General features: G+C 45.7%; 1 protein-coding gene across 1 annotated transcript in view; it reads left to right on the plus strand.

The window, feature by feature from the left end:
- The first annotated feature begins 1203 nt into the window (after window positions 1–1203).
- LOC137365622 (kidney mitochondrial carrier protein 1-like) overlaps window positions 1204–18859 on the plus strand; it is an 83774-nt gene continuing 66118 nt past the window's right edge. The window contains exons 1-3 of the mRNA XM_068027998.1: window positions 1204–1280; window positions 2377–2524; window positions 15102–15196. Of these exons, the coding sequence (XP_067884099.1) occupies window positions 1217–1280; window positions 2377–2524; window positions 15102–15196 (307 nt within the window). The 5' untranslated portion in view covers window positions 1204–1216. The remainder of the gene's footprint in view (window positions 1281–2376; window positions 2525–15101; window positions 15197–18859) is intronic.

Here is an 18859-nt window from a genome sequence, read left to right on the forward strand (position 1 = left end):
CACCCCCTTCTCCTCCCTCCTCCCCCACCCCCTTCTCCTCTCTCCTCCCCACCCCCACCCCCTTCTCCTCTCTCCTCCCTCCTCCCCACCCCCTTCTCCTCCCTCCTCCCCCACCCCCACCCCCTTCTCCTCCCTCCTCCCCCACCCCCTTCTCCTTTCTCCTCCCTCCTCCCCCCCACCCCTTCTCCTCCTCCCCCCCACCCCTTCTCCTCCTCACCCCCACCCCTTCTCCTCCTCCTCACCCCCACCCCTTCTCCTCCTCCCCCCCACCCCTTCTCCTCCTCCCCCCCACCCCTTCTCCTCCTCCCCCCCCACCCCTTCTCCTCCTCCCCCCCACCCCTTCTCCTCCTCCCCCCCCACCCCTTCTCCTCCTCCCCCCTTCTCCTCCTCCCCCCCACCCCTTCTCCTCCTCCCCCCCACCCCTTCTCCTCCTCCCCCCACCCCCACCCCCACCCCCACCCCCCTTCTCCTCCCTCCTCCCCCACCCCCACCCCCTTCTCCTTTCTCCTCCTCCTCCCCCACCCCCACCCCCACCCCCACCCCCTTCTCCTTTCTCCACCCCCCCTCCCCTTCTCCTCCTCCCCCCCCACCCCACCCCTTCTCCTCCTCCCCACCCCCCCACCCCTTCTCCTCCTCCCCCCCACCCCTTCTCCTCCTCCTCCCCCCCCACCCCTTCTCCTCCTCCTCCCCCCCCACCCCTTCTCCTCCTCCTCCCCCCCCACCCCTTCTCCTTCTCCTCCTCCCCCCCACCCCTTCTCCTCCTCCCCCCCACCCCTTCTCCTCCTCCTCCCCCCCTTCTCCTCCTCCCCCCCACCCCTTCTCCTCCTCCTCCCCCCCACCCCTTCTCCTCCTCCCCCCCCACCCCTTCTCCTCCTCCTCCCCCCCCACCCCTTCTCCTCCTCCTCCCCCCCACCCCTTCTCCTCCTCCCCCCCCACCCCTTCTCCTCCTCCTCTCCCCCCCACCCCTTCTCCTCCCCCCCCCCACCCCTTCTCCTCTCTCTCTCTCTCTCTCTCTGTCTCTCTCTCTCTGTCTCTCTCTCTCTCTCTCTCTCTCTCTCTCTCTGTCTCTGTCTCTCTCTCTCTCTGTCTCTCCACTGCCCCTCGACATTCCAGGTAACATTACATCCAAGCGAGCGTGGAGTTGTGTGTTTGATTGTTTGACTTGCATTATGTGTCTGATTACTTTTTTCATATGTACAGAAGTGAAGATTGGGGGATGTCCAACCTAAACTGGAAACCTTTTGTCTATGGAGGGCTGGCTTCTGTCACTGCGGAGTTTGGTAAGCATGTAGTTTTGCTATTTTGCATTCCCTGTCCGCCTGCTTCCGTGTTTATAGTTGTTAACTGGCCGCTGTGTATAAGATCTGAGGAATTGGATATGAGCAGCATCAATGGAACACGACCCTGGTCTTGCCCTCATTGCATACCCACATATACGCTATGCCAACATGAGTCAGTGGATAGTGATGAGCACTGCAAGTCCTAGCTGATATCCCCTGTCCCCTAAACGTACTGAGGTCAGTAACTTAAACATAGGCCAACAGAAGCTAACCGATGCACCTTCAGCACAGTACTTAATTTTGTTGTATCTAAAAGTGATTCGGCTAGTGGTACATTGCGAACAAGCCACCCATTCTCCTGAGACCACAACTGAAAGCGCTAATAACTTTGAATAACATGCTGTATGCTCCATTTCCAGTGACTTTTATACTTTTCTTCAAGATGTTGGCTTTACTGTGTTTCGTAAACAGTGTCCTGTCCAGGTTTATTCTGATAAATTTTAAAACTGCTGTGGTTGAAATAGCAGCACAGATCAGCATCGACATGTCTGTTAACAGCAGGCTTTTCAGTTAGCCATAAGATACCAGTTCATTCACCTTAAATAAAAATGTACCTTGTTAGAGCACAAGAATTTTATGATAGGCCTCCCCCAATCCATTGACCTCACCTACCGACCTCCCCCACACCTCTCATACCTTCCCGTCTACTTATCTTGTTTATACTGTGCTTCCCTGCATTACCCTGCCAACATATACCGCCACTCCATTTACCTTTGGATGGGCAAAGTTCTCCTTATCCATCTCACTGCTGCTTAACTTGTGTATCCTGTGGTATGAATATTTTATTGCAATGAACAGTTTGCTCTAGATTAGTTTAGTTAGTTGTCCTGACTTTGAAACTTCAGCTGATTCTGCTTCAAGTCTCTGCAAAAATGCCTGGCCCAGCATATTTCAGCTTGTAGTTTGTGAGATGGAGTGGTCCTATATAACTGTTGTATTACAAGTAGGGTTCCCTGAAAGTGCCGCAAGTCTCAAGTTCTTTCTTGGCAAAATTTGTGTTTAAGTAGTAAAGAGCTGTTTTTTTCCTTCACTCTAGGAACTTTTCCAATAGACCTCACAAAAACGCGTCTGCAAGTCCAGGGTCAGATTATTGACACTCGCTACAAAGAGATTAAGTACAGAGGAATGTTGCATGCCTTACTCAAAATATGTAAAGAGGAAGGATTGAGGGCTCTTTATTCCGGGTAAGTTAAACGTATAGTTCATATTAAATGGGACTCTCGGAATGGGTCAAAGAGAAGACAGAGGGAGATTTCATCAGATTAAAATGGGTTTTATAGAATGGTTACAGCACAGAAGGAAGCCATCCAGCCTGTCAAGTCTGTGACGACTTTCTGCAAGAGGTGATCTAGCAAATGAGGAGCTTCTTCTGTAGTGTGTGGAACCATAGAACTAGGAACTCGGATGCAAGATAAAAAGTGTTATGCAGTATAACGTACAAGTCTAGTGTATGATACGTTGAAAAACATGTAAGCAGACGACACCACGTCTACTTCACCATCACCTCACTTGACTCCTCCACTGTTGCTAAATTACTCGACTGCTTGTCTGACATCTAGTACTAAATGAGCTGAAATTTCCTCCAGTTAAATATTGAAAAGACGAAAGTCATTTTACTCGCTCACCACCACAAACTTCATTCCCAAGCTACCAACTCCATCCCTCTCCCTGGAAACTATATGAGGCTGAACCAGACTGTTTGCAACCTCAGTGTCATATTTGACCCCAAGATGAGTTTATGACCATGTATCCATGCCATCAATAAGACCACTTCTTTCCATTTTCTTAATTCCATTTTCGTCCCTGCCTCAGCTCATCTGCTGCTGAAACCTTCATTCATGCTTTTGTTAACTCTAGACTTGACTATTCTATTGCACTCCTGACCAGCCTTCCACTTTCTGCCCATCGTAAACTGAGGTCATCAAAACACTGCTGCCTGTGTCCTAACTCCGAGTCCAATTCAGCCATCACCTCTGTGCTTGCTGACCTGGTCAAGCAAGCCACAATTTAAAAATTCTCATCCTTGTATTTAAATCCCTCCATGACTTCGTACCTGCCTTTCTCTAGAATCTCCTCGGTCCCACAACCCTCTGATATCTGTACTCATCGAATTCTGGCCTTGTGAGCAGCCTAATTTTAATCACTTCACAATTGATTGCTGTGCCTTCAGTTGCGTGGGCCCTAAACTCTGGAATTCCCTCCCTAAACCTTTCTGCTTCTCTCTTTCTCTTTCCTGCTTAAAACATACATCTTTAACCAAATAAAAGCAAGAAATGCTGGAAGTACTCAGCAGGTCTGGCAGCATCTGTGGAGAGAGAAGCAAAGTTAACGTTTCAGGTCCGTGACCCTTCATCAGAACTGACAAATATTAGAAATGTAAAAGGTTTTAAGCAAGCAAAGCAGGGGTGGGGCAAGAGATGACAAAATAGAAGGTGTTGATAGGACAAGGGGGGGATGGGGAAGGGGGTGTCGAAATGGCCAGCAACCGGAAGCTTAGGGTCATGCTGACGGACTGAGCGGAGGTATTCCTCAAAGCGGTCACCCAATCTGCGTTTGGTCTCCCCAATGTAGAGGCGCCCTGCCTCCTGTAAGGAATCCATTCCAATTTTCCCAGTTTCTCCGTCTCCGACGCATCTGCTCTGATCATGCAACCTTCCACGACAGTGCTTCTGACATGTCTTCCTTTTTCCTCAACCGAGGATTCTCCACCCGCCCCCACACTGTGATAGACACGGCCCTCAACCGTGTCCATCCCATTTCCCTCACTTCTACCCTCACCTCTTCCCCCTCCCTCCCAGAACCGCGACAGAGTTCCCCTTGTCCTCACTTTCCACCTCACCAGTCTCCACATCCAAAGGATCATCCATCGCCATTTCCGCCACATCCAGCGTGATGCCACTGCCAAACGCATCTTCCCCTCCCTACCCCTGTCAGCATTCCGAAGGGATCATCAGCTGCGCGACACCCTCGCCCACTCCTCCATTGCACCCACCACCTCATCCCTTTCCCACAGCACCTTCCCCTGCAATCTCAGGAGGTGTAATACCTGCCCAATTACCTCCTCTCTCCTGACTATCCCAGGCCCCAAACACTCCTTTCAGGTGAAGCAGCGATTTACTTGTATTTCTTTCAATGTAGTATACTGTATTCACTGCTCACAATGTGGTCTCCTCCACACTGGAGAGACCAAACACAGATTGGGTGACTGCTTTGTGGAATGCTTCTGCACAGTCCACATGCAGGACTCCGAGATTCCGGTTGCTGGCCATTTCAACACGCTCCCCTGCTCTCGTGCTCACATCTCTGTCCTGGGATTGCTGCAGTGTTCCAGTGAACATCAATGCAAGCTCAAGGAACAGCATCTCATTTACCGATTAGGCACGCCACAGCCTGCCGGCACAGTTATTCTGTGTGACCTTGTCCTATCAACATCATCTCCTTTGTTATCTTTTGCCCCACCCTTGCTTTACCTACTTAAAACCTTTTACATTTCTAATATTTGTCAGTTCTGATGAAGGGTCACTGACCTGAAACGTTAACTCTGCTGCTCTCTCCACAGATGCTGCCAGACCTGCTGAGTATTTCCAGCATTTCTTGTTTTTATTTCAGATTTCCAGCATTTGCAGTATTTTGCTTTTATCTCTTTGACCAAATGTTTGACCATCTGCCCTAATATCACTTTATTTGGCTTGGTGTCAAATTTTACTCTATAATGCTCCTGTGAAGCACCTTTTATTACATTAAAGGCACTATATAATACAAGTTGTTGTTATACCATGTAACACAGTGACCCCATCATAGGAATATATTAACAGAAGGAGGCCATGTAGCTCCTCGTGCCCGTTCTGCCATTGTGAGATCATAGCTGGTCTGCGACCAATCTCCACATACACGCCTTTGCCCCACATCCCTTAATATCTTTGGCTAACAATCTATCAAGCTCAGATTAAAAATTAACAATTGATTTAGCAACAATTGTCATTTGCGGAAGGGAATTCCATATTTCTGCCACCTTTTGTATGAGTAAATGTTTCCTATTTTCATTCCTGAAAGTACTGACTCTAACTTCTTGACTCTGCCTACTAGACCTAGACTTCCCAACTAGCAGAAATAGTTTCTCCCAATCTATCCTATCTGTTCCTCTTGAAAACTTTGATCAAATCAACCCTTAAACTTCTAAATTCCAGGCAATGCAACCCCAATTTGTTTATTCTGTCCTCATTGCTTGATTCTTGGAGTCCAGTTATCATTCTAGTAAACCTAAGCTGCATTCTCAATGCCGAAAATGATGTGTATAATGCCCCCCCACTCCCAGTCTCCTTGGGCCTCCACTGTTTCTACTTTTCACCATTTACTAAGTACTCTGTTCTATCCTTTTTTTAGGTCCAAAGTGAATGACCTCAGGCCTACATTGAAATCCATTTGTTGCAGCTTTGCCCATTTCCTTAATCTATCATAGAGTCATTTACAGTAGAGAAGGAGGCCGTTCAGCCCATTGAGTCCGTGCAGTCTAATGAGCTCCCTTCCTCGATGTGCTAGTTGAGAAATCAGCTAATGGGTTGTGTACTACTGTGCACCACAAGCCTACCTTCACTGGTCAGTATACACATTGGAAATCCTACAGCTCCATGCCTTATTGGCAATCTTGTAAATAGGGCCCAAGCCTTTTTCTCACATGCAAGCTTGATGTTGAAATAGGGCTCATTAAATCTGTCCTGCGGGATAATGACTACCCAGATCAGATCATTGCTCGTGTATCGTGCATACTTACAAATGAGCCTAAGGCTGCCACGTTTGGACCTGAAAAGTGCCCAGTCTACCTCAAATTACCCTGGAAGGGTAAGGTATGTATCTCAAACATTTGAGCAACAGGTGAAACTACTGCTATGCAGTAGCAACACGAGTGGTATTTTCCACCAACAGGATGCTGCCATCAAGCCAAAAAGGCATTCTGCCTACCACACAAAAATGAGTATTGTGGTATAGAAATTCCACGGCTAGTTTGATGCCGGGTGCATAGGCCAAATGTCCCAATGACGTATATTCATGCACAAGGACCTGTCCTCTGCAGGCAGAAGGAACATGTCCAGACGTGGTACCTTTATTGAATTAAACAAAAGTATGGGGACAGTTATTCCTTAGGTTGGCAAGTCGAGAATGCACCCCCATCAGCACCCTTTTCTCATGCAGTATTGTTATTCTCCTTTGAGCTTTGGCATTCTTGCATCTGTCCTGATGAGTGCAAGATGAAAAGCTTCAACTGACTTTTTTTTTTTAGCAATACTCATGTTCTATACTACCGAACAACTATTTATGCTGTCTCTTACTTCTTTAGTTGTCCATGGCTATTTTTTGGCAAGTAGAGCTATTGCCCTTTAGCGTTATAAACTGGTTCTGTATCGCATTCTTTTTTGAACATCTCCCATTCATCTTCTGTCATTTTACCCATTAACAGGTTTGCCCAGTTTACTGTGGACAGTCTCTGTCTCATCGCATTGAAGTCAGCCTTACTGAAATCTAGAATCTTAGCTATTTCATATTTCTCCCTTTCAAATACTATGTTGAACACAATCATTTTATGATCACTTTTAGATAAATGTTCACTCAGTGTTGGGCTTTTAATGAAATATGGCTCATTGCTCATTAATTAATAAATTAATATCGTGTGCCTCCTTGTTGGCTCTAGGACATATTGTTGCATAAAATTATCTCAGACGCACTCAAAATTCACTATCTTTCTGACACCTGCTAATCTGCTTATCCCAATCTATATAAAAGTTAAAATATTCCCAAACAACTCTGCCTTTACTACATAATTGTCTAATCTCAGTATTTCTACAAGCTACCACTTCACAGCTTCCTACCGGGGGCTTATACTCAACTCCCGCCAGATTCGTAAACCCTTTTCTACTTCTTTCTTCTACCCATAAGGTTTCCATTCCTGCTTTGACTCTCGTTATATCCTCTTATCATTGAAGCGATTTCATCCTTAATCATTCAGTCGACTCCTCTCCTTGACCATTTTCCCGATCTTTCCTGTAGAGCTTTTAACCTTATTTACTTCCCAGACCTGACTTTCTTGCAACCATATCTCTGTATTGACTACTATGTTTTACCCTCCAAGTTGAATCTATGACTACAATTCATTTAATTTGTTGGTTATACTCTGTGCCTTTAGATAATGAATACTTATTTGGGCCACATACCCTAAATTATCATTCTGCTCCAATGTCTTACTTTGCACGTTTCCTATTTCTCCTGGTTTAATTAATTTTCATTTTCCCTTTACCTGCAGTCCCTAAAGCACAATTTTTGGCTGGTGCTTTACTCTCTTCCCTTTTATTTATTTTTGAACTATTACCTACAGTAACTTTTCCAGCTGAGCCCTGCCTGCCACTTACTAGTTTAAAGTCCTAGTGACTGTCTGTCTTATTTATCCCATCTGCTAGAGCCCTGGTCCCAGCTCGGTTTTAGGTGGAGCCCGTCCAATTGGACAGTTCTTTCCCATCCCAATGCTGGTGACCGTGTCCCATGTAACGGGACTCCTCTTTCCCGTGCCACTCCTTCAACTACGTGTTCACCTCCCTAATCATCTTAACCCAATGCCAATTTGTATGTGACTCAGGTGATAACACAAGAAATAGGAGCAGGAGTAGACAATATGGCCCATCGAGCCTGCTCCGCCATTCAAAGAACAGTCCAGCACAGGAGCAGGCCGTTCGGCCCTCCAAGCCTGCGCCGATCTTGACGCCCGTCTAAACTAAAACCTTCTGCACTTCCGGGGACCGTATCCCTCTATTCCCATCCTATTCATGGATTTGTCAAGATGCCTCTTAAACGTCGCTATCGTACCTGCTTCCACCACCTCCCTTGGCAGCAAGTTCCAGGCACTCACCACCCTCTTGTGTAAAGAACTTGCCTCGCACATCCCCTCTAAACTTTTGCCCCTCGCATCTTAAACCTATGTCCCCTAGTAACTGACTCTTCCACCCTGGGAAAAAGCTTCTTACTATCCACTCTGTCCATGCCACTCATAACTTTGTAAACCTCTATCATGTCGCCCCTCCACCTCCGTCGTTCCAGTGAAAACAATCCGAGTTTATCCAACCTCTCCTCATAGCTAATGCCCTCCAGACCAGGCAACATCCTGGTAAACCTTTTCTGTACCCTCTCCAAAGCCTCCACTTTCCTGTCCATTCGCCATATCCCTTGATTCCCAGAGAGACCCAAAATTTGTCTATCCCAGCCTTAAATGTATTTACGCTGGACCATCCATAAACCTCTGGGGTAGAGAATTCCAAAAGATTCACAACCCTTTTGAGTGAAGTAATTTTTCCTCATCTTAGTCCTAAATCATCGGCCCATTATCCTGATACTATGCCTCTGATTTAGATTCTTCCACCAGTAGAAACAATCCCTGTGACTACCCTATCCAGCCCCTTCAGAATCTTGTATGTTTCAATGAGATTGCCGCTCATTTTTCTAAACTCTAGAGAATATAGGCCCAGTTTACTCAGCTTCTCATCAGAGGACAACCTGCTCAGCCCAGGGACGAATTTAGTGAACCTTTGCTGCACTGCCTCCAATGCTTTCTTAAATGGTGGAGACCAAAATTGCACACTACTCCAGATGTGGTATCACCAAAACCTTGTACAATCCCCTTGCTATTTGCGTTCCTAATTGCTTGCTGTACCTGCATGCTAACTTTCTGCGTTCCTTGTACAAGCACACCGAAGTCTCTTTGAACATCAGCATTTACAAGTTTCACACCTTTTTAAAGTGTTCTGCTTTTCTATTCTTACAACCAAACTTCACAGTTCCCTACATTATGCTCCATTTGCTATCTTGTTGCTCACTCACTGAACCTGTCTGTATTTCTTTGCGACCTATCTCCTCCCCACAGCTTACCTTTCCACCAACATATTGCTCCAAGAAACTGTCCCAAAACCCTTCTACAAATTCACCTTCTACACCACTCTTGCCAATTTCATTGTCCCAGCCTATATGAAGATTAAATTCCTCCAAAATTATTACATTGCCTTTCTTACAAGCTCCAATAATTTCTTGTTGAATGCTCTGTCCCACGGTATAACTAGTGTTAGGGGCCTATAAACTGCTCTCACCAGTGTTTTCTGAATCTTGCTATTAATTTCCACCCATACTGATTCTACCTCATGATCTTCTGAAGCTAGATCCTTTTTCACTAATGCCTTTATATCATCCTTTACTATCAAGGCCACTCCTCCTTTGCCATTCTGTCTCTCTTTCTGAAACATTGTGTTCCCTGGAATATTTATTTCCCAACCGGGCGGCACAGTGGTTAGCACTGCAGCCTCACAGCTCCAGCGACCCGGGTTCAATTCTGGGTACTGCCTGTGTGGAGTTTGCAAGTTCTCCCTGTGTCTGCGTGGGTTTTCGCCGGGTACTCAGGTTTCCTCCCACCACTAAAAGACTTGCAGGTTGATAGGTAAATTGGCCATTATAAATTGCCCCTTGTATAGGTAGGTGGTAGGGGAATATAGGGACAGGTGGGGATGTGGTAGGAATATGGGATTAGTGTAGGATTAGTATAAATGGGTGGTTGATGGTTGGCACAGACTCGGTGGGCTGAAGGGCCTGTTTCAGTGCTGTATCTCTAAATAAATAAAAACCTTGATCACCTTGTAACCATGTCTCTGTAATGGCGATGAGATCGAAATCATTTACCTCTATTTGTGCCACTAGTTCATCCTATTGTAGTTGCTTCGCATATTCAGATAAAGAACCTTTAATTTTTTTTTTTATTTCTGTTCACTACAATGATCTTATTTGCTGATGTCCAATTTTTGTGAAAATTTGTCCCATTCTGCTCATCTTTACCCACAATGCTATACTGTTCCGATTCCTCAACTTTTCCCTTTTGGATTTCTAAATTTCCAGAGATTTATAACCCTTGAGGACCTGTCTTATTTAACTCCAAATTCCTGGTACTTTCCAAACAGGACCTCTTGCCTACTCTTTCCTCTGTTATTGGTACCAACATTGACCACAACATCTGGATCCTTCCCCATCCCTCTCCAATATCCTTTTCAAGTCCATTTGACATACCAGGTAGGCATCAAACCAAATGGGACTCTTGCTCCTGTTTACAAAGGATGCTATCTGACTCCCTAATTATTGATTTCCCTACAACTATGACATTAGGCATCCTCCCCCGCCCCACAACCAAGATGTCATCGTCTGCATGCTGGCTGTCCATCCGACAGTCTTTATCCACATCCTCGCAGGTGGCAAGTACATTTTACCTGTTGGATAAGATCAGTTTCTGTGGTTCCTCGTTCTCTATCTCACCTGGATTCCCCATAGTCTATACACTATCTGTCAGACCAACTCCATCCATTCTGTGCCTGCATCTCTTATTGAGGTATGACTGAAGTCTGGAGCAAACTGTCCAAAAACTGCTTCCACTCCCTTGTGTTAATGTCTAGAACCGATACTTCAGCTCAAGCCCCTGAGCTGGAGAGTTTTGCAATGGAGACATTATTGTGGATGTGTTCGCCCAGGACAGTCTCGCTGTCCCTTAACTCCCATATACTGCAGCCCACACACAACCTGCTTTACCATATCTTAGTCCAGATTATTTATATCCAGTGTTTAGTTTGTAAGGTTTTTTTCTCTTTCCACACACTGATTTGCAATAAAACATGGACAAAAGAGCTGAACTCAAGGTTAGGTGAGAGTGACTTGCCCTTGACATTAAGGCAGCATTTGACCATGGCATCAAGGAGCTCCAGCAAAACTGGAGTCAGGGGGAAAACTCTCTGCTGGTTGGAATTGTAGCTAGCGCAAAGTAAGATGGTTGTGGTTGTTGGAGGTCAATCATCTCAGCTCCAGGACACTACTGCAGGAGTTCTTCAGGGTAGTGCCCTAGGCCCAACCATTTTCAGCTGTTTCATCAATGACCTTCAATCATAAGGTCAGAATTGGGGATGTTTGCTGATGACTGCACAATGCTCACCACTGGTGACTCCTCAGATACTGAAGCAGTCCATGAAATGCAGCAAGACCTGGACAATATCCAGGCTTGGGCTGATAAGTGGCAAGTAACATTCGTGCCACACAAGTGCCAGGCAATGACCATCTCCAACAAGAGAGAATCTAACCATCTCACCTTGACATTCAACGGCATTACGATAGTTGAATCCCCCACTATCAACATCCTAGGGGCTACCATTGACCAGAAACTGAACTGGAGTAGCAATATAAATACTGTGGCTACAAGAGCAGGTCAGAAGCTAGGAATTCTGGGGCAAGTAACTTACCTCCTGACTCCCCAAAACCTGTCCACCATCTACAAAGCACAATTCAAGCGTGTGATGGAACACTCTCCACTTGCCTGGATGGGTGCAGCTCCAACAACATTCGTAGCTCGACACCATCCAGGACTAAACAACCCACGTAATTGGCACCCCTGTCCATAAATATTCACTCCCTCCACCGCAGTGGCAGCAGTGTGTACCATCTACAAGATGCACTGCAGCAACGCACCAAGGCTACTCAGGCAGCACCTTCCAAACCCATGACCTTCACCACCTAGAAGGACAAGGGCAGCAAATGCATGGGAAAACCATTCCCTGAAAGCTACCCTCTAAGTCACACACCATCCTGACTTGGAACTATATTGCCGTTCCTTCACTGTCACTGGGTCAAAATCCTGGAACTCTCTTCCTAACAGCACTGTGGGCGTACCTACCCGACATGGACTGCAGTGGTTCAAGAAGGCAGCTCACCACCACCTCCTGGGAAATTAGGGATGGGCAATAAATGCTAGCTTGGCCAGTGACTCCCACATCCCATGAAATGAATAAAAAAATGTTTAAGTACTTAATGTTTCAAGCTTCTACTGCAGGTACTGGAGATTTAAAAAGAAAAGCAGCACCTCCTTCCTGCTCTTCACCAAATTCCTGGCTTTAGCACTCTGTTCTGCGGTCACTCTGCTACCCACTCGTGGCATATTGACTATTGTGTGCAGTTTTGGGCACTGTACCTCAGGAAGGATATATTGGCTTTGGAGAGGGTACGGCATAGATTCACAGTGATTCCAGAGTTCATAGGGTTAAATAGTGAGGACAAATTGCATAAATTTATTTTGTATTCCCTTGAATTTAGGAGATTATGGAGTGATCTAATTGAATTGTTTAAAATGATAAAAGAATTCAATAGGATAGATATAGAGAAGCTATTTCTTCTGGTGGGAGAGTTCAGAACAAGGGGATATAACCTTAACCTAGGCCATTCAGGTGTGAAATCAAGCAGTTCTTCAGACAAAGTGAAGGGGAAATCTAACAAAAAAGTTGTTGAGGCTGGCTTTTTCAAAATGGAGATCGACTGATTTTTGTTGGACAAGAGTACCAAGGGAAATGGAACAAAGGTGGGGAAATTAAGTTGGAGTTATAGATCAGTCATGCTATATTTGAATGGCAGATCAAGCTTGAGCTGAATTGCCTACTGCTCCAATGTTTATATATTCCCTCGGAGCCATTGCCTACCCCTCCCTCCCTCCCTCCTTCCCACTTCTGCAATGCGCAGTTTCTCACCCTCAGTAGTTTCAGCCTCCATCTCAACTCATGCTATCTCTTCCCTGAGTTCACTGAACTCTTGTCCTCCCTAAACCTCTCCCTCCATATAAATGTTCCTCCCCTGATGACCACTCCCTTAACCTAGCCATCTCACCTGGCCCCACTTCTTCCATGGTCTCATCTGATCACTACTTCTATCTCTCTACACCCATGTTACCCTTCCTCCCAACCCCATTTCATCCCTGGAAAAAAATTCTCCCTAAGGCATTTCTGCATTTTCAAATTCCCATCTTTTGGTCCAGCCTTTGGTCTTCCAGTCACCATGACATTCTAGCAGATGCAAATCTGCTCAATCACACCCTAACTTCCACCTTTGATGCCCTTGTCCCCATGAAAATCATTACACTCGTTCTCACCCTGGTTGTTCCTCTGGTAGGCCCTAATCTCCTACTTCCCTTGAGTCCAAGGGATGCAGATCTGAATGTATGTGGCAGACAACTGGTTAAACCATCCATTGCCAGATCTGATTGGACCTGCTCTCCTTAGCCAGAATTGTTCACGATTACCAGGATCATCCTGGAATGCAGAGATATTCCCCAGCTTCTCCTCAGGACAGACTGTCTTCTGAAACCCCTCTGTCCCACTTCATGTGCTCTCATTACCAACAAGTGCAAGGAGCTCATGGACTTTGTGACTAGATTAAAACTATCTGACGCACCAGTCGGTGGCACTCGCACCTCTGAGTCAGAAGGTTGTGGGTTCCAGTCCGACTGCAAGACTTGGAGTCACGCAGTCATTATGGCACCAAAGGAGGCCCATACGGCCCATCGAGTTAGGCCAACTTCACAAAAATACAGACTGACACAGGTATTACACTGTCGGAGGTACCATCTTTCAGATGAAACATTAAACCGAGGCCCCGTCTCCCCCCTCTGGTGGATGTAGAAAATTCCAAGGCACTTTTTCAAAGCAGAGCAAGAGTTATCCCTGGTTGTCCAGCCAATATTCATCCCTCAATCTACATCACCAAAAAAACATTATCTGGCCATTTTCACCTTGCTTTTTGTAGGAGCTTGCTGTATGCGTATTGGCCGTTAACTGTCGCATTTCCTCTGTAACAACAGTGACAACACTTCAAAAAGTACTTAATTGGTTGTCAAGCACTTTGGGAGTTTTGCTGGTTGTGAAAGGCGCTATATAAATTCAAGTCGTCTTTTTCTGACCAGCTATTACCATGTTCCCCCTGCCCTTGTCCCAAACTCGCATCGTTTTCTTTCCTATCTCCTTAGATCCTTTCCAAGCTGATCTTGTCAATGAAACCCTCTTCCTGCTTCCTTAATCCTTTCCCACTAAACTGCTGACCACCCAGCTTCCTGTCCTGGCTGCCATCCTAGCTGACATTGGAAATGGTTCCCTCTGGGGTGCTGTCCCCTCCCTTTCAAAACTGTGTCCATCACCCCTCTTCAAAAATTCCACCTTTGACTCCTTTGCCTTTGCAAACTGCTGCCCCATCTTCAATCTTTCCTTTATGGTCAAGTTTAGGCAAACCTCCTAAAATCTCCTGCTTCTGCTCAATGTCTGCTCATGTCCCTGTGAAGAGCGGAGGCTGCTTTCTACATTAAATGTGCAAGTTGTTTATTTGTTTGAAATCGACAGGCTGCACGTGAGATTAAAAACTTCCAAAAGCTTATCGAGCACCAGTAAAAATATATTACTATTGAGTAAAAATGGACTGCCTTAATGTTATCCCACACATGGCAGCAACGTCTACTGTTAGAAAACAGCAAACTGCCAAAGTTTCTGTTCCTTCTATCTAATATTCCTTTAGCAGCAGGGTGCTTAATGTATGGAACAATCTGTGCAGATGGATAATAGAGAACTTTGCAGGTTGAAAGGAAATGGAGAGGTTCCTGCATCTGACTGGATTTTTCGTTATTTATGTTTTGATAATATGGAGATATGACATGAATGAAGAAACAGGCTAAAGACTGGAATTATAAACAAAGAACCCTCTTACCTTGTGATGGAGAGAAGGTCATTGTTGTAGTAGCTGAAGATAGTTGGACAGAGGAAGTCCTGCAGTGAAAGAAATAGGTGTAGAAATGGCCTGGAGTGCTGAACATTCGGGCTGGGGCATAGTGACTGTTTGTTTGGTTTTGGTATATAGGCTAATCTGTAATAATGCCTTTATTTCCTCATACAGCATTAACCCAGCTCTGTTGCGGCAGGCATCCTATGGCACCATCAAGATTGGAACATATCAAAGTTTGAAACGCTTGTTCGTAAGCTGCCCAGAAGGTTAGTTTCACTTCAGGTGAATTCTTGTTTACATTGGAACTCCGCAACATCATGCCTTCCACATGTGCCCGGTCAGCTTGAGTGATTTGAAGTTTTTATGTGATTCTCTTAGAATATGCTTCTCCACTCTCTGCCATGTGCTCAACAAAAAACAACTTTTAGCACAAGAGCAAGTCATTTGGCCCTTTCAGCTGCTGCTAATTTTAGGCACATCCCCTCTTATTGTCCAGTTATCCACGAGCGGTGCCACAAGAAGCAATTTGAAACTAAACTCAATTTATTCTAGACGCACAAATGTTATCAACAAGTCTGGCAGCATCTATGGAGAGAGAAACCGTTAACGTCTCAAGTTGATGACCTTTCATCAGGATTTCAATTTTCCCTCCTCCGCATCAAGGCCATCCATGCTCCCCTACAACAATTTATATGGTGCCTTTAATATAATAAAGAATCCAAAGGCAATTCACACGAGTGTTAATCAAACACAATTGGACAACTGAACTAAGCAAGAAGATATTAGGACAAGTGACCAAAAGCTTTGTCAAAGAGATAGGTTTAAAGCAGCATCTTAAAGGAGGAGGAAGAGGTTGAGAGGCAGAAATGTTTATAGAAACATAGAAAATAGGAGCAGGAATAGGCCAGTCGGCCCTTCAAGCCTGTTCCGCCTTTCGTTATGATGGCTGATCATCCAACTCAGTAATCTGTTCCCGCTTTCCCCCCCATATCCTTTGATCCCTTTCGCCCCAAGAGCTATATCTAATTCCTTCTTGAAAACATACAATGTTTTGGCCTCAACTGATTTCTGTGGTAGCGAATCCCACAGGCTCGCCACTCACTGCGTGAAGAAATTTCTCCTCATCTCAGTCTTGAAAGGTTTACCCCGTATCCTTTAACTATGACCCCTGGTTCTGGACTCCCCCACCGCTGCCAACATCCTTCCTGCATCTACCCAGTCAAGTCCTGTTGGAATTTTATAGGTTTCTATGAGATCCCCCTCATTCTTCTGAACTCCAGTGAATATAATCCTAACCGACTCAATCTCTCCTCATAAGTCAGTCCTGCCATCCCAGGAATCAGTCTGGTAAACCTTCGCTGCACTCCCTCTATAGCAAGAACATCCTTCCTCAGATAAGGAGACCAAAATTGCACACCATATTCCAGGTGTGGCCTCACCAAGGCCCTGTATAATTGCAGCAAGACATCCCTGCCCCTGTACTTGAATCCTCTTGCTACGAAGTGGTGGTGGTGGTGATAGGAGATTTTAATTTTCCCAACATTGACTGGGATTCACTTAATGTTAGAGGTCTAGATGGAGCAGAATTTGTAAGGAGCATCCAGGAGGGTTTTCTAGAGCAGTATGTAAATAGTCCAACTCGGGAAGGGGCCATACTGGACCTGGTGTTGGGAAATGAACCGGGCCAGGTGGTTGACGTTTCAGTAGGGGACTACTTTGGGAATAGTGATCACAATTCCGTAAGTTTTAGAATACTCATGGACAAAGACGAGAGTGGTCCTAAAGGAAGAGTGCTAAATTGGGGGAAGGCCAACGATACCAAAATTCGGCAGGAGCTGGGGAATGTAGATTGGGAGCAGCTGTTTGAAGGTAAATCCACATGTGATATGTGGGAGGCTTTTAAAGAGAGGTTGATTAGCGTGCAGGAGAGACATGTTCCTGTGAAAATGAGGGATAGAAATGGCAAGATTAGGGAACCATGGATGACAGGTGAAATTGTGAGACTAGCTAAGAGGAAGAAGAAAGCACACATAAGGTCTAGGCGGCTGAAGAAAGACGAAGCTTTGAAAGAATATCGGGATTGTTGGCGCAATCTGAAACGAGGAATTAAGAGGGCTAAAAGGGGTCATGAAATATCTTCAGCAAACAGGGTTAAGGAAAATCCCAAAGCCTTTTATTCATATATAAGGAGCAAGAGGGTAACTAGAGAAAGGATTGGCCCACTCAAGGACAAAGGAGGAAAGTTATGTGTGGAGTCAGAGAAAATGGGTGAGATTCTAAACGAGTACTTTGCATCGGTATTCACCGAGGAGAGGGACATGACGGATGTTGAGGTTAGGGACAGATGTTTGATTACTCTAGGTCAAGTCGGCATAAGGAGGGAGGAAGTGTTGGGTATTCTAAAAGGCATTAAGGTGGACAAGTCCCCAGGTCCGGATGGGATCTATCCCAGGTTACCGTGGGAAGCGAGAGAGGAAATAGTTGGGGCCTTAACAGATATCTTTGCAACATCCTTAAACACGGGTGAGGTCCCGGAGGACTGGAGAATTGCTAATGTTGTCCCCTTGCTTAAGGGTAGCAGGGAAAATCCAGGTAATTATAGACCGGTGAGCCTGATGTCAGTGGTAGGGAAGCTGCTGGAGAAGATACTGAGGGATAGGATCTATTCCCATCTGGAAGAAAATGGGCTTATCAGTGATAGGCAACATGGTTTTGTGCAGGGAAGGTCATGTCTTACCAACTTAATAGAATTCTTTGAGGAAGTGACAAAGTTGATTGATGAGGGAAGGGCTGTAGATGTCGTATACATGGACTTCAGTAAGGCGTTTGATAAGGTTCCCCATGGTAGGCTGATGGAGAAAGTGAAGGCGCATGGGGTCCAAGGTGTACTAGCTAGATGGATAAAGAACTGGCTGGGCAACAGGAGACAGAGAGTAGCAGTGGAAGGGAGTTTCTCAAAATGGAGACGTGTGACCAGTGGTGTTCCACAGGGATCCGTGCTGGGACCACTGTTGTTTGTGATATACATAAATGATTTGGAGGAAAGTATAGGTGGTCTGATTAGCAAGTTTGCGGACGACACTAAGATTGGTGGAGTAGCAGATACTGAAGGGGACTGTCAGAGAATACAGCAGAATATAGATAGACTGGAGAGTTGGGCAGAGAAATGGCAGATGGAGTTCAATCAGGGCAAATGCGAGGTGATGCATTTTAAAAGATCCAATTCAAGAGTGAACTATACAGTAAATGGAAAAGTCCTGGGGAAAATTGATGTACAGAGAGATTTGGGTGTTCAGGTCCATTGTTCCCTGAAGGTGGCAACGCAGGTCAATAGAGTGGTCAAGAAGGCATACGGCATGCTTTCCTTCATCGGACGGGGTATTGAGTACAAGAGTTGGCAGGTCATGTTACAGTTGTATAGAACTTTGGTTCGGCCACATTTGGAATACTGCGTGCAGTTCTGGTCGCCACATTACCAAAAGGATGTGGATGCTTTGGAGAGGGTGCAGAGGAGGTTCACCAGGATGTTGCCTGGTATGGAGGGCGCTAGCTATGAAGAGAGGTTGAGTAGATTAGGAATATTTTCATTAGAAAGACGGAGGTTGAGGGGGGACCTGATTGAGGTGTACAAAACCATGAGAGGTATAGACAGGGTGGATAGCAAGAAGCTTTTTCCCAGAGTGGGGGATTCAATTACAAGGGGACACGAGTTCAAAGTGAAAGGGGAAAAGTTTAGGGGGGATATGCGTGGAAAGTTCTTTACGCAGAGGGTGGTGGGTGCATGGAACGCATTACCAGCGGAGGTGGTAGACGCGGGCACGATAGCGTCTTTTAAGATGTATCTAGCCAGATACATGAATGGGCAGGAAGAAAAGAGATACAGACCCTTAGAAAATAGGCGACAGGTTGAGATAGAGGATTTGGATCGG

This window comes from Heterodontus francisci, unplaced genomic scaffold (assembly GCF_036365525.1).
Source record: "Heterodontus francisci isolate sHetFra1 unplaced genomic scaffold, sHetFra1.hap1 HAP1_SCAFFOLD_96_1, whole genome shotgun sequence".
NCBI classification, from domain to species: domain Eukaryota; kingdom Metazoa; phylum Chordata; class Chondrichthyes; order Heterodontiformes; family Heterodontidae; genus Heterodontus; species Heterodontus francisci.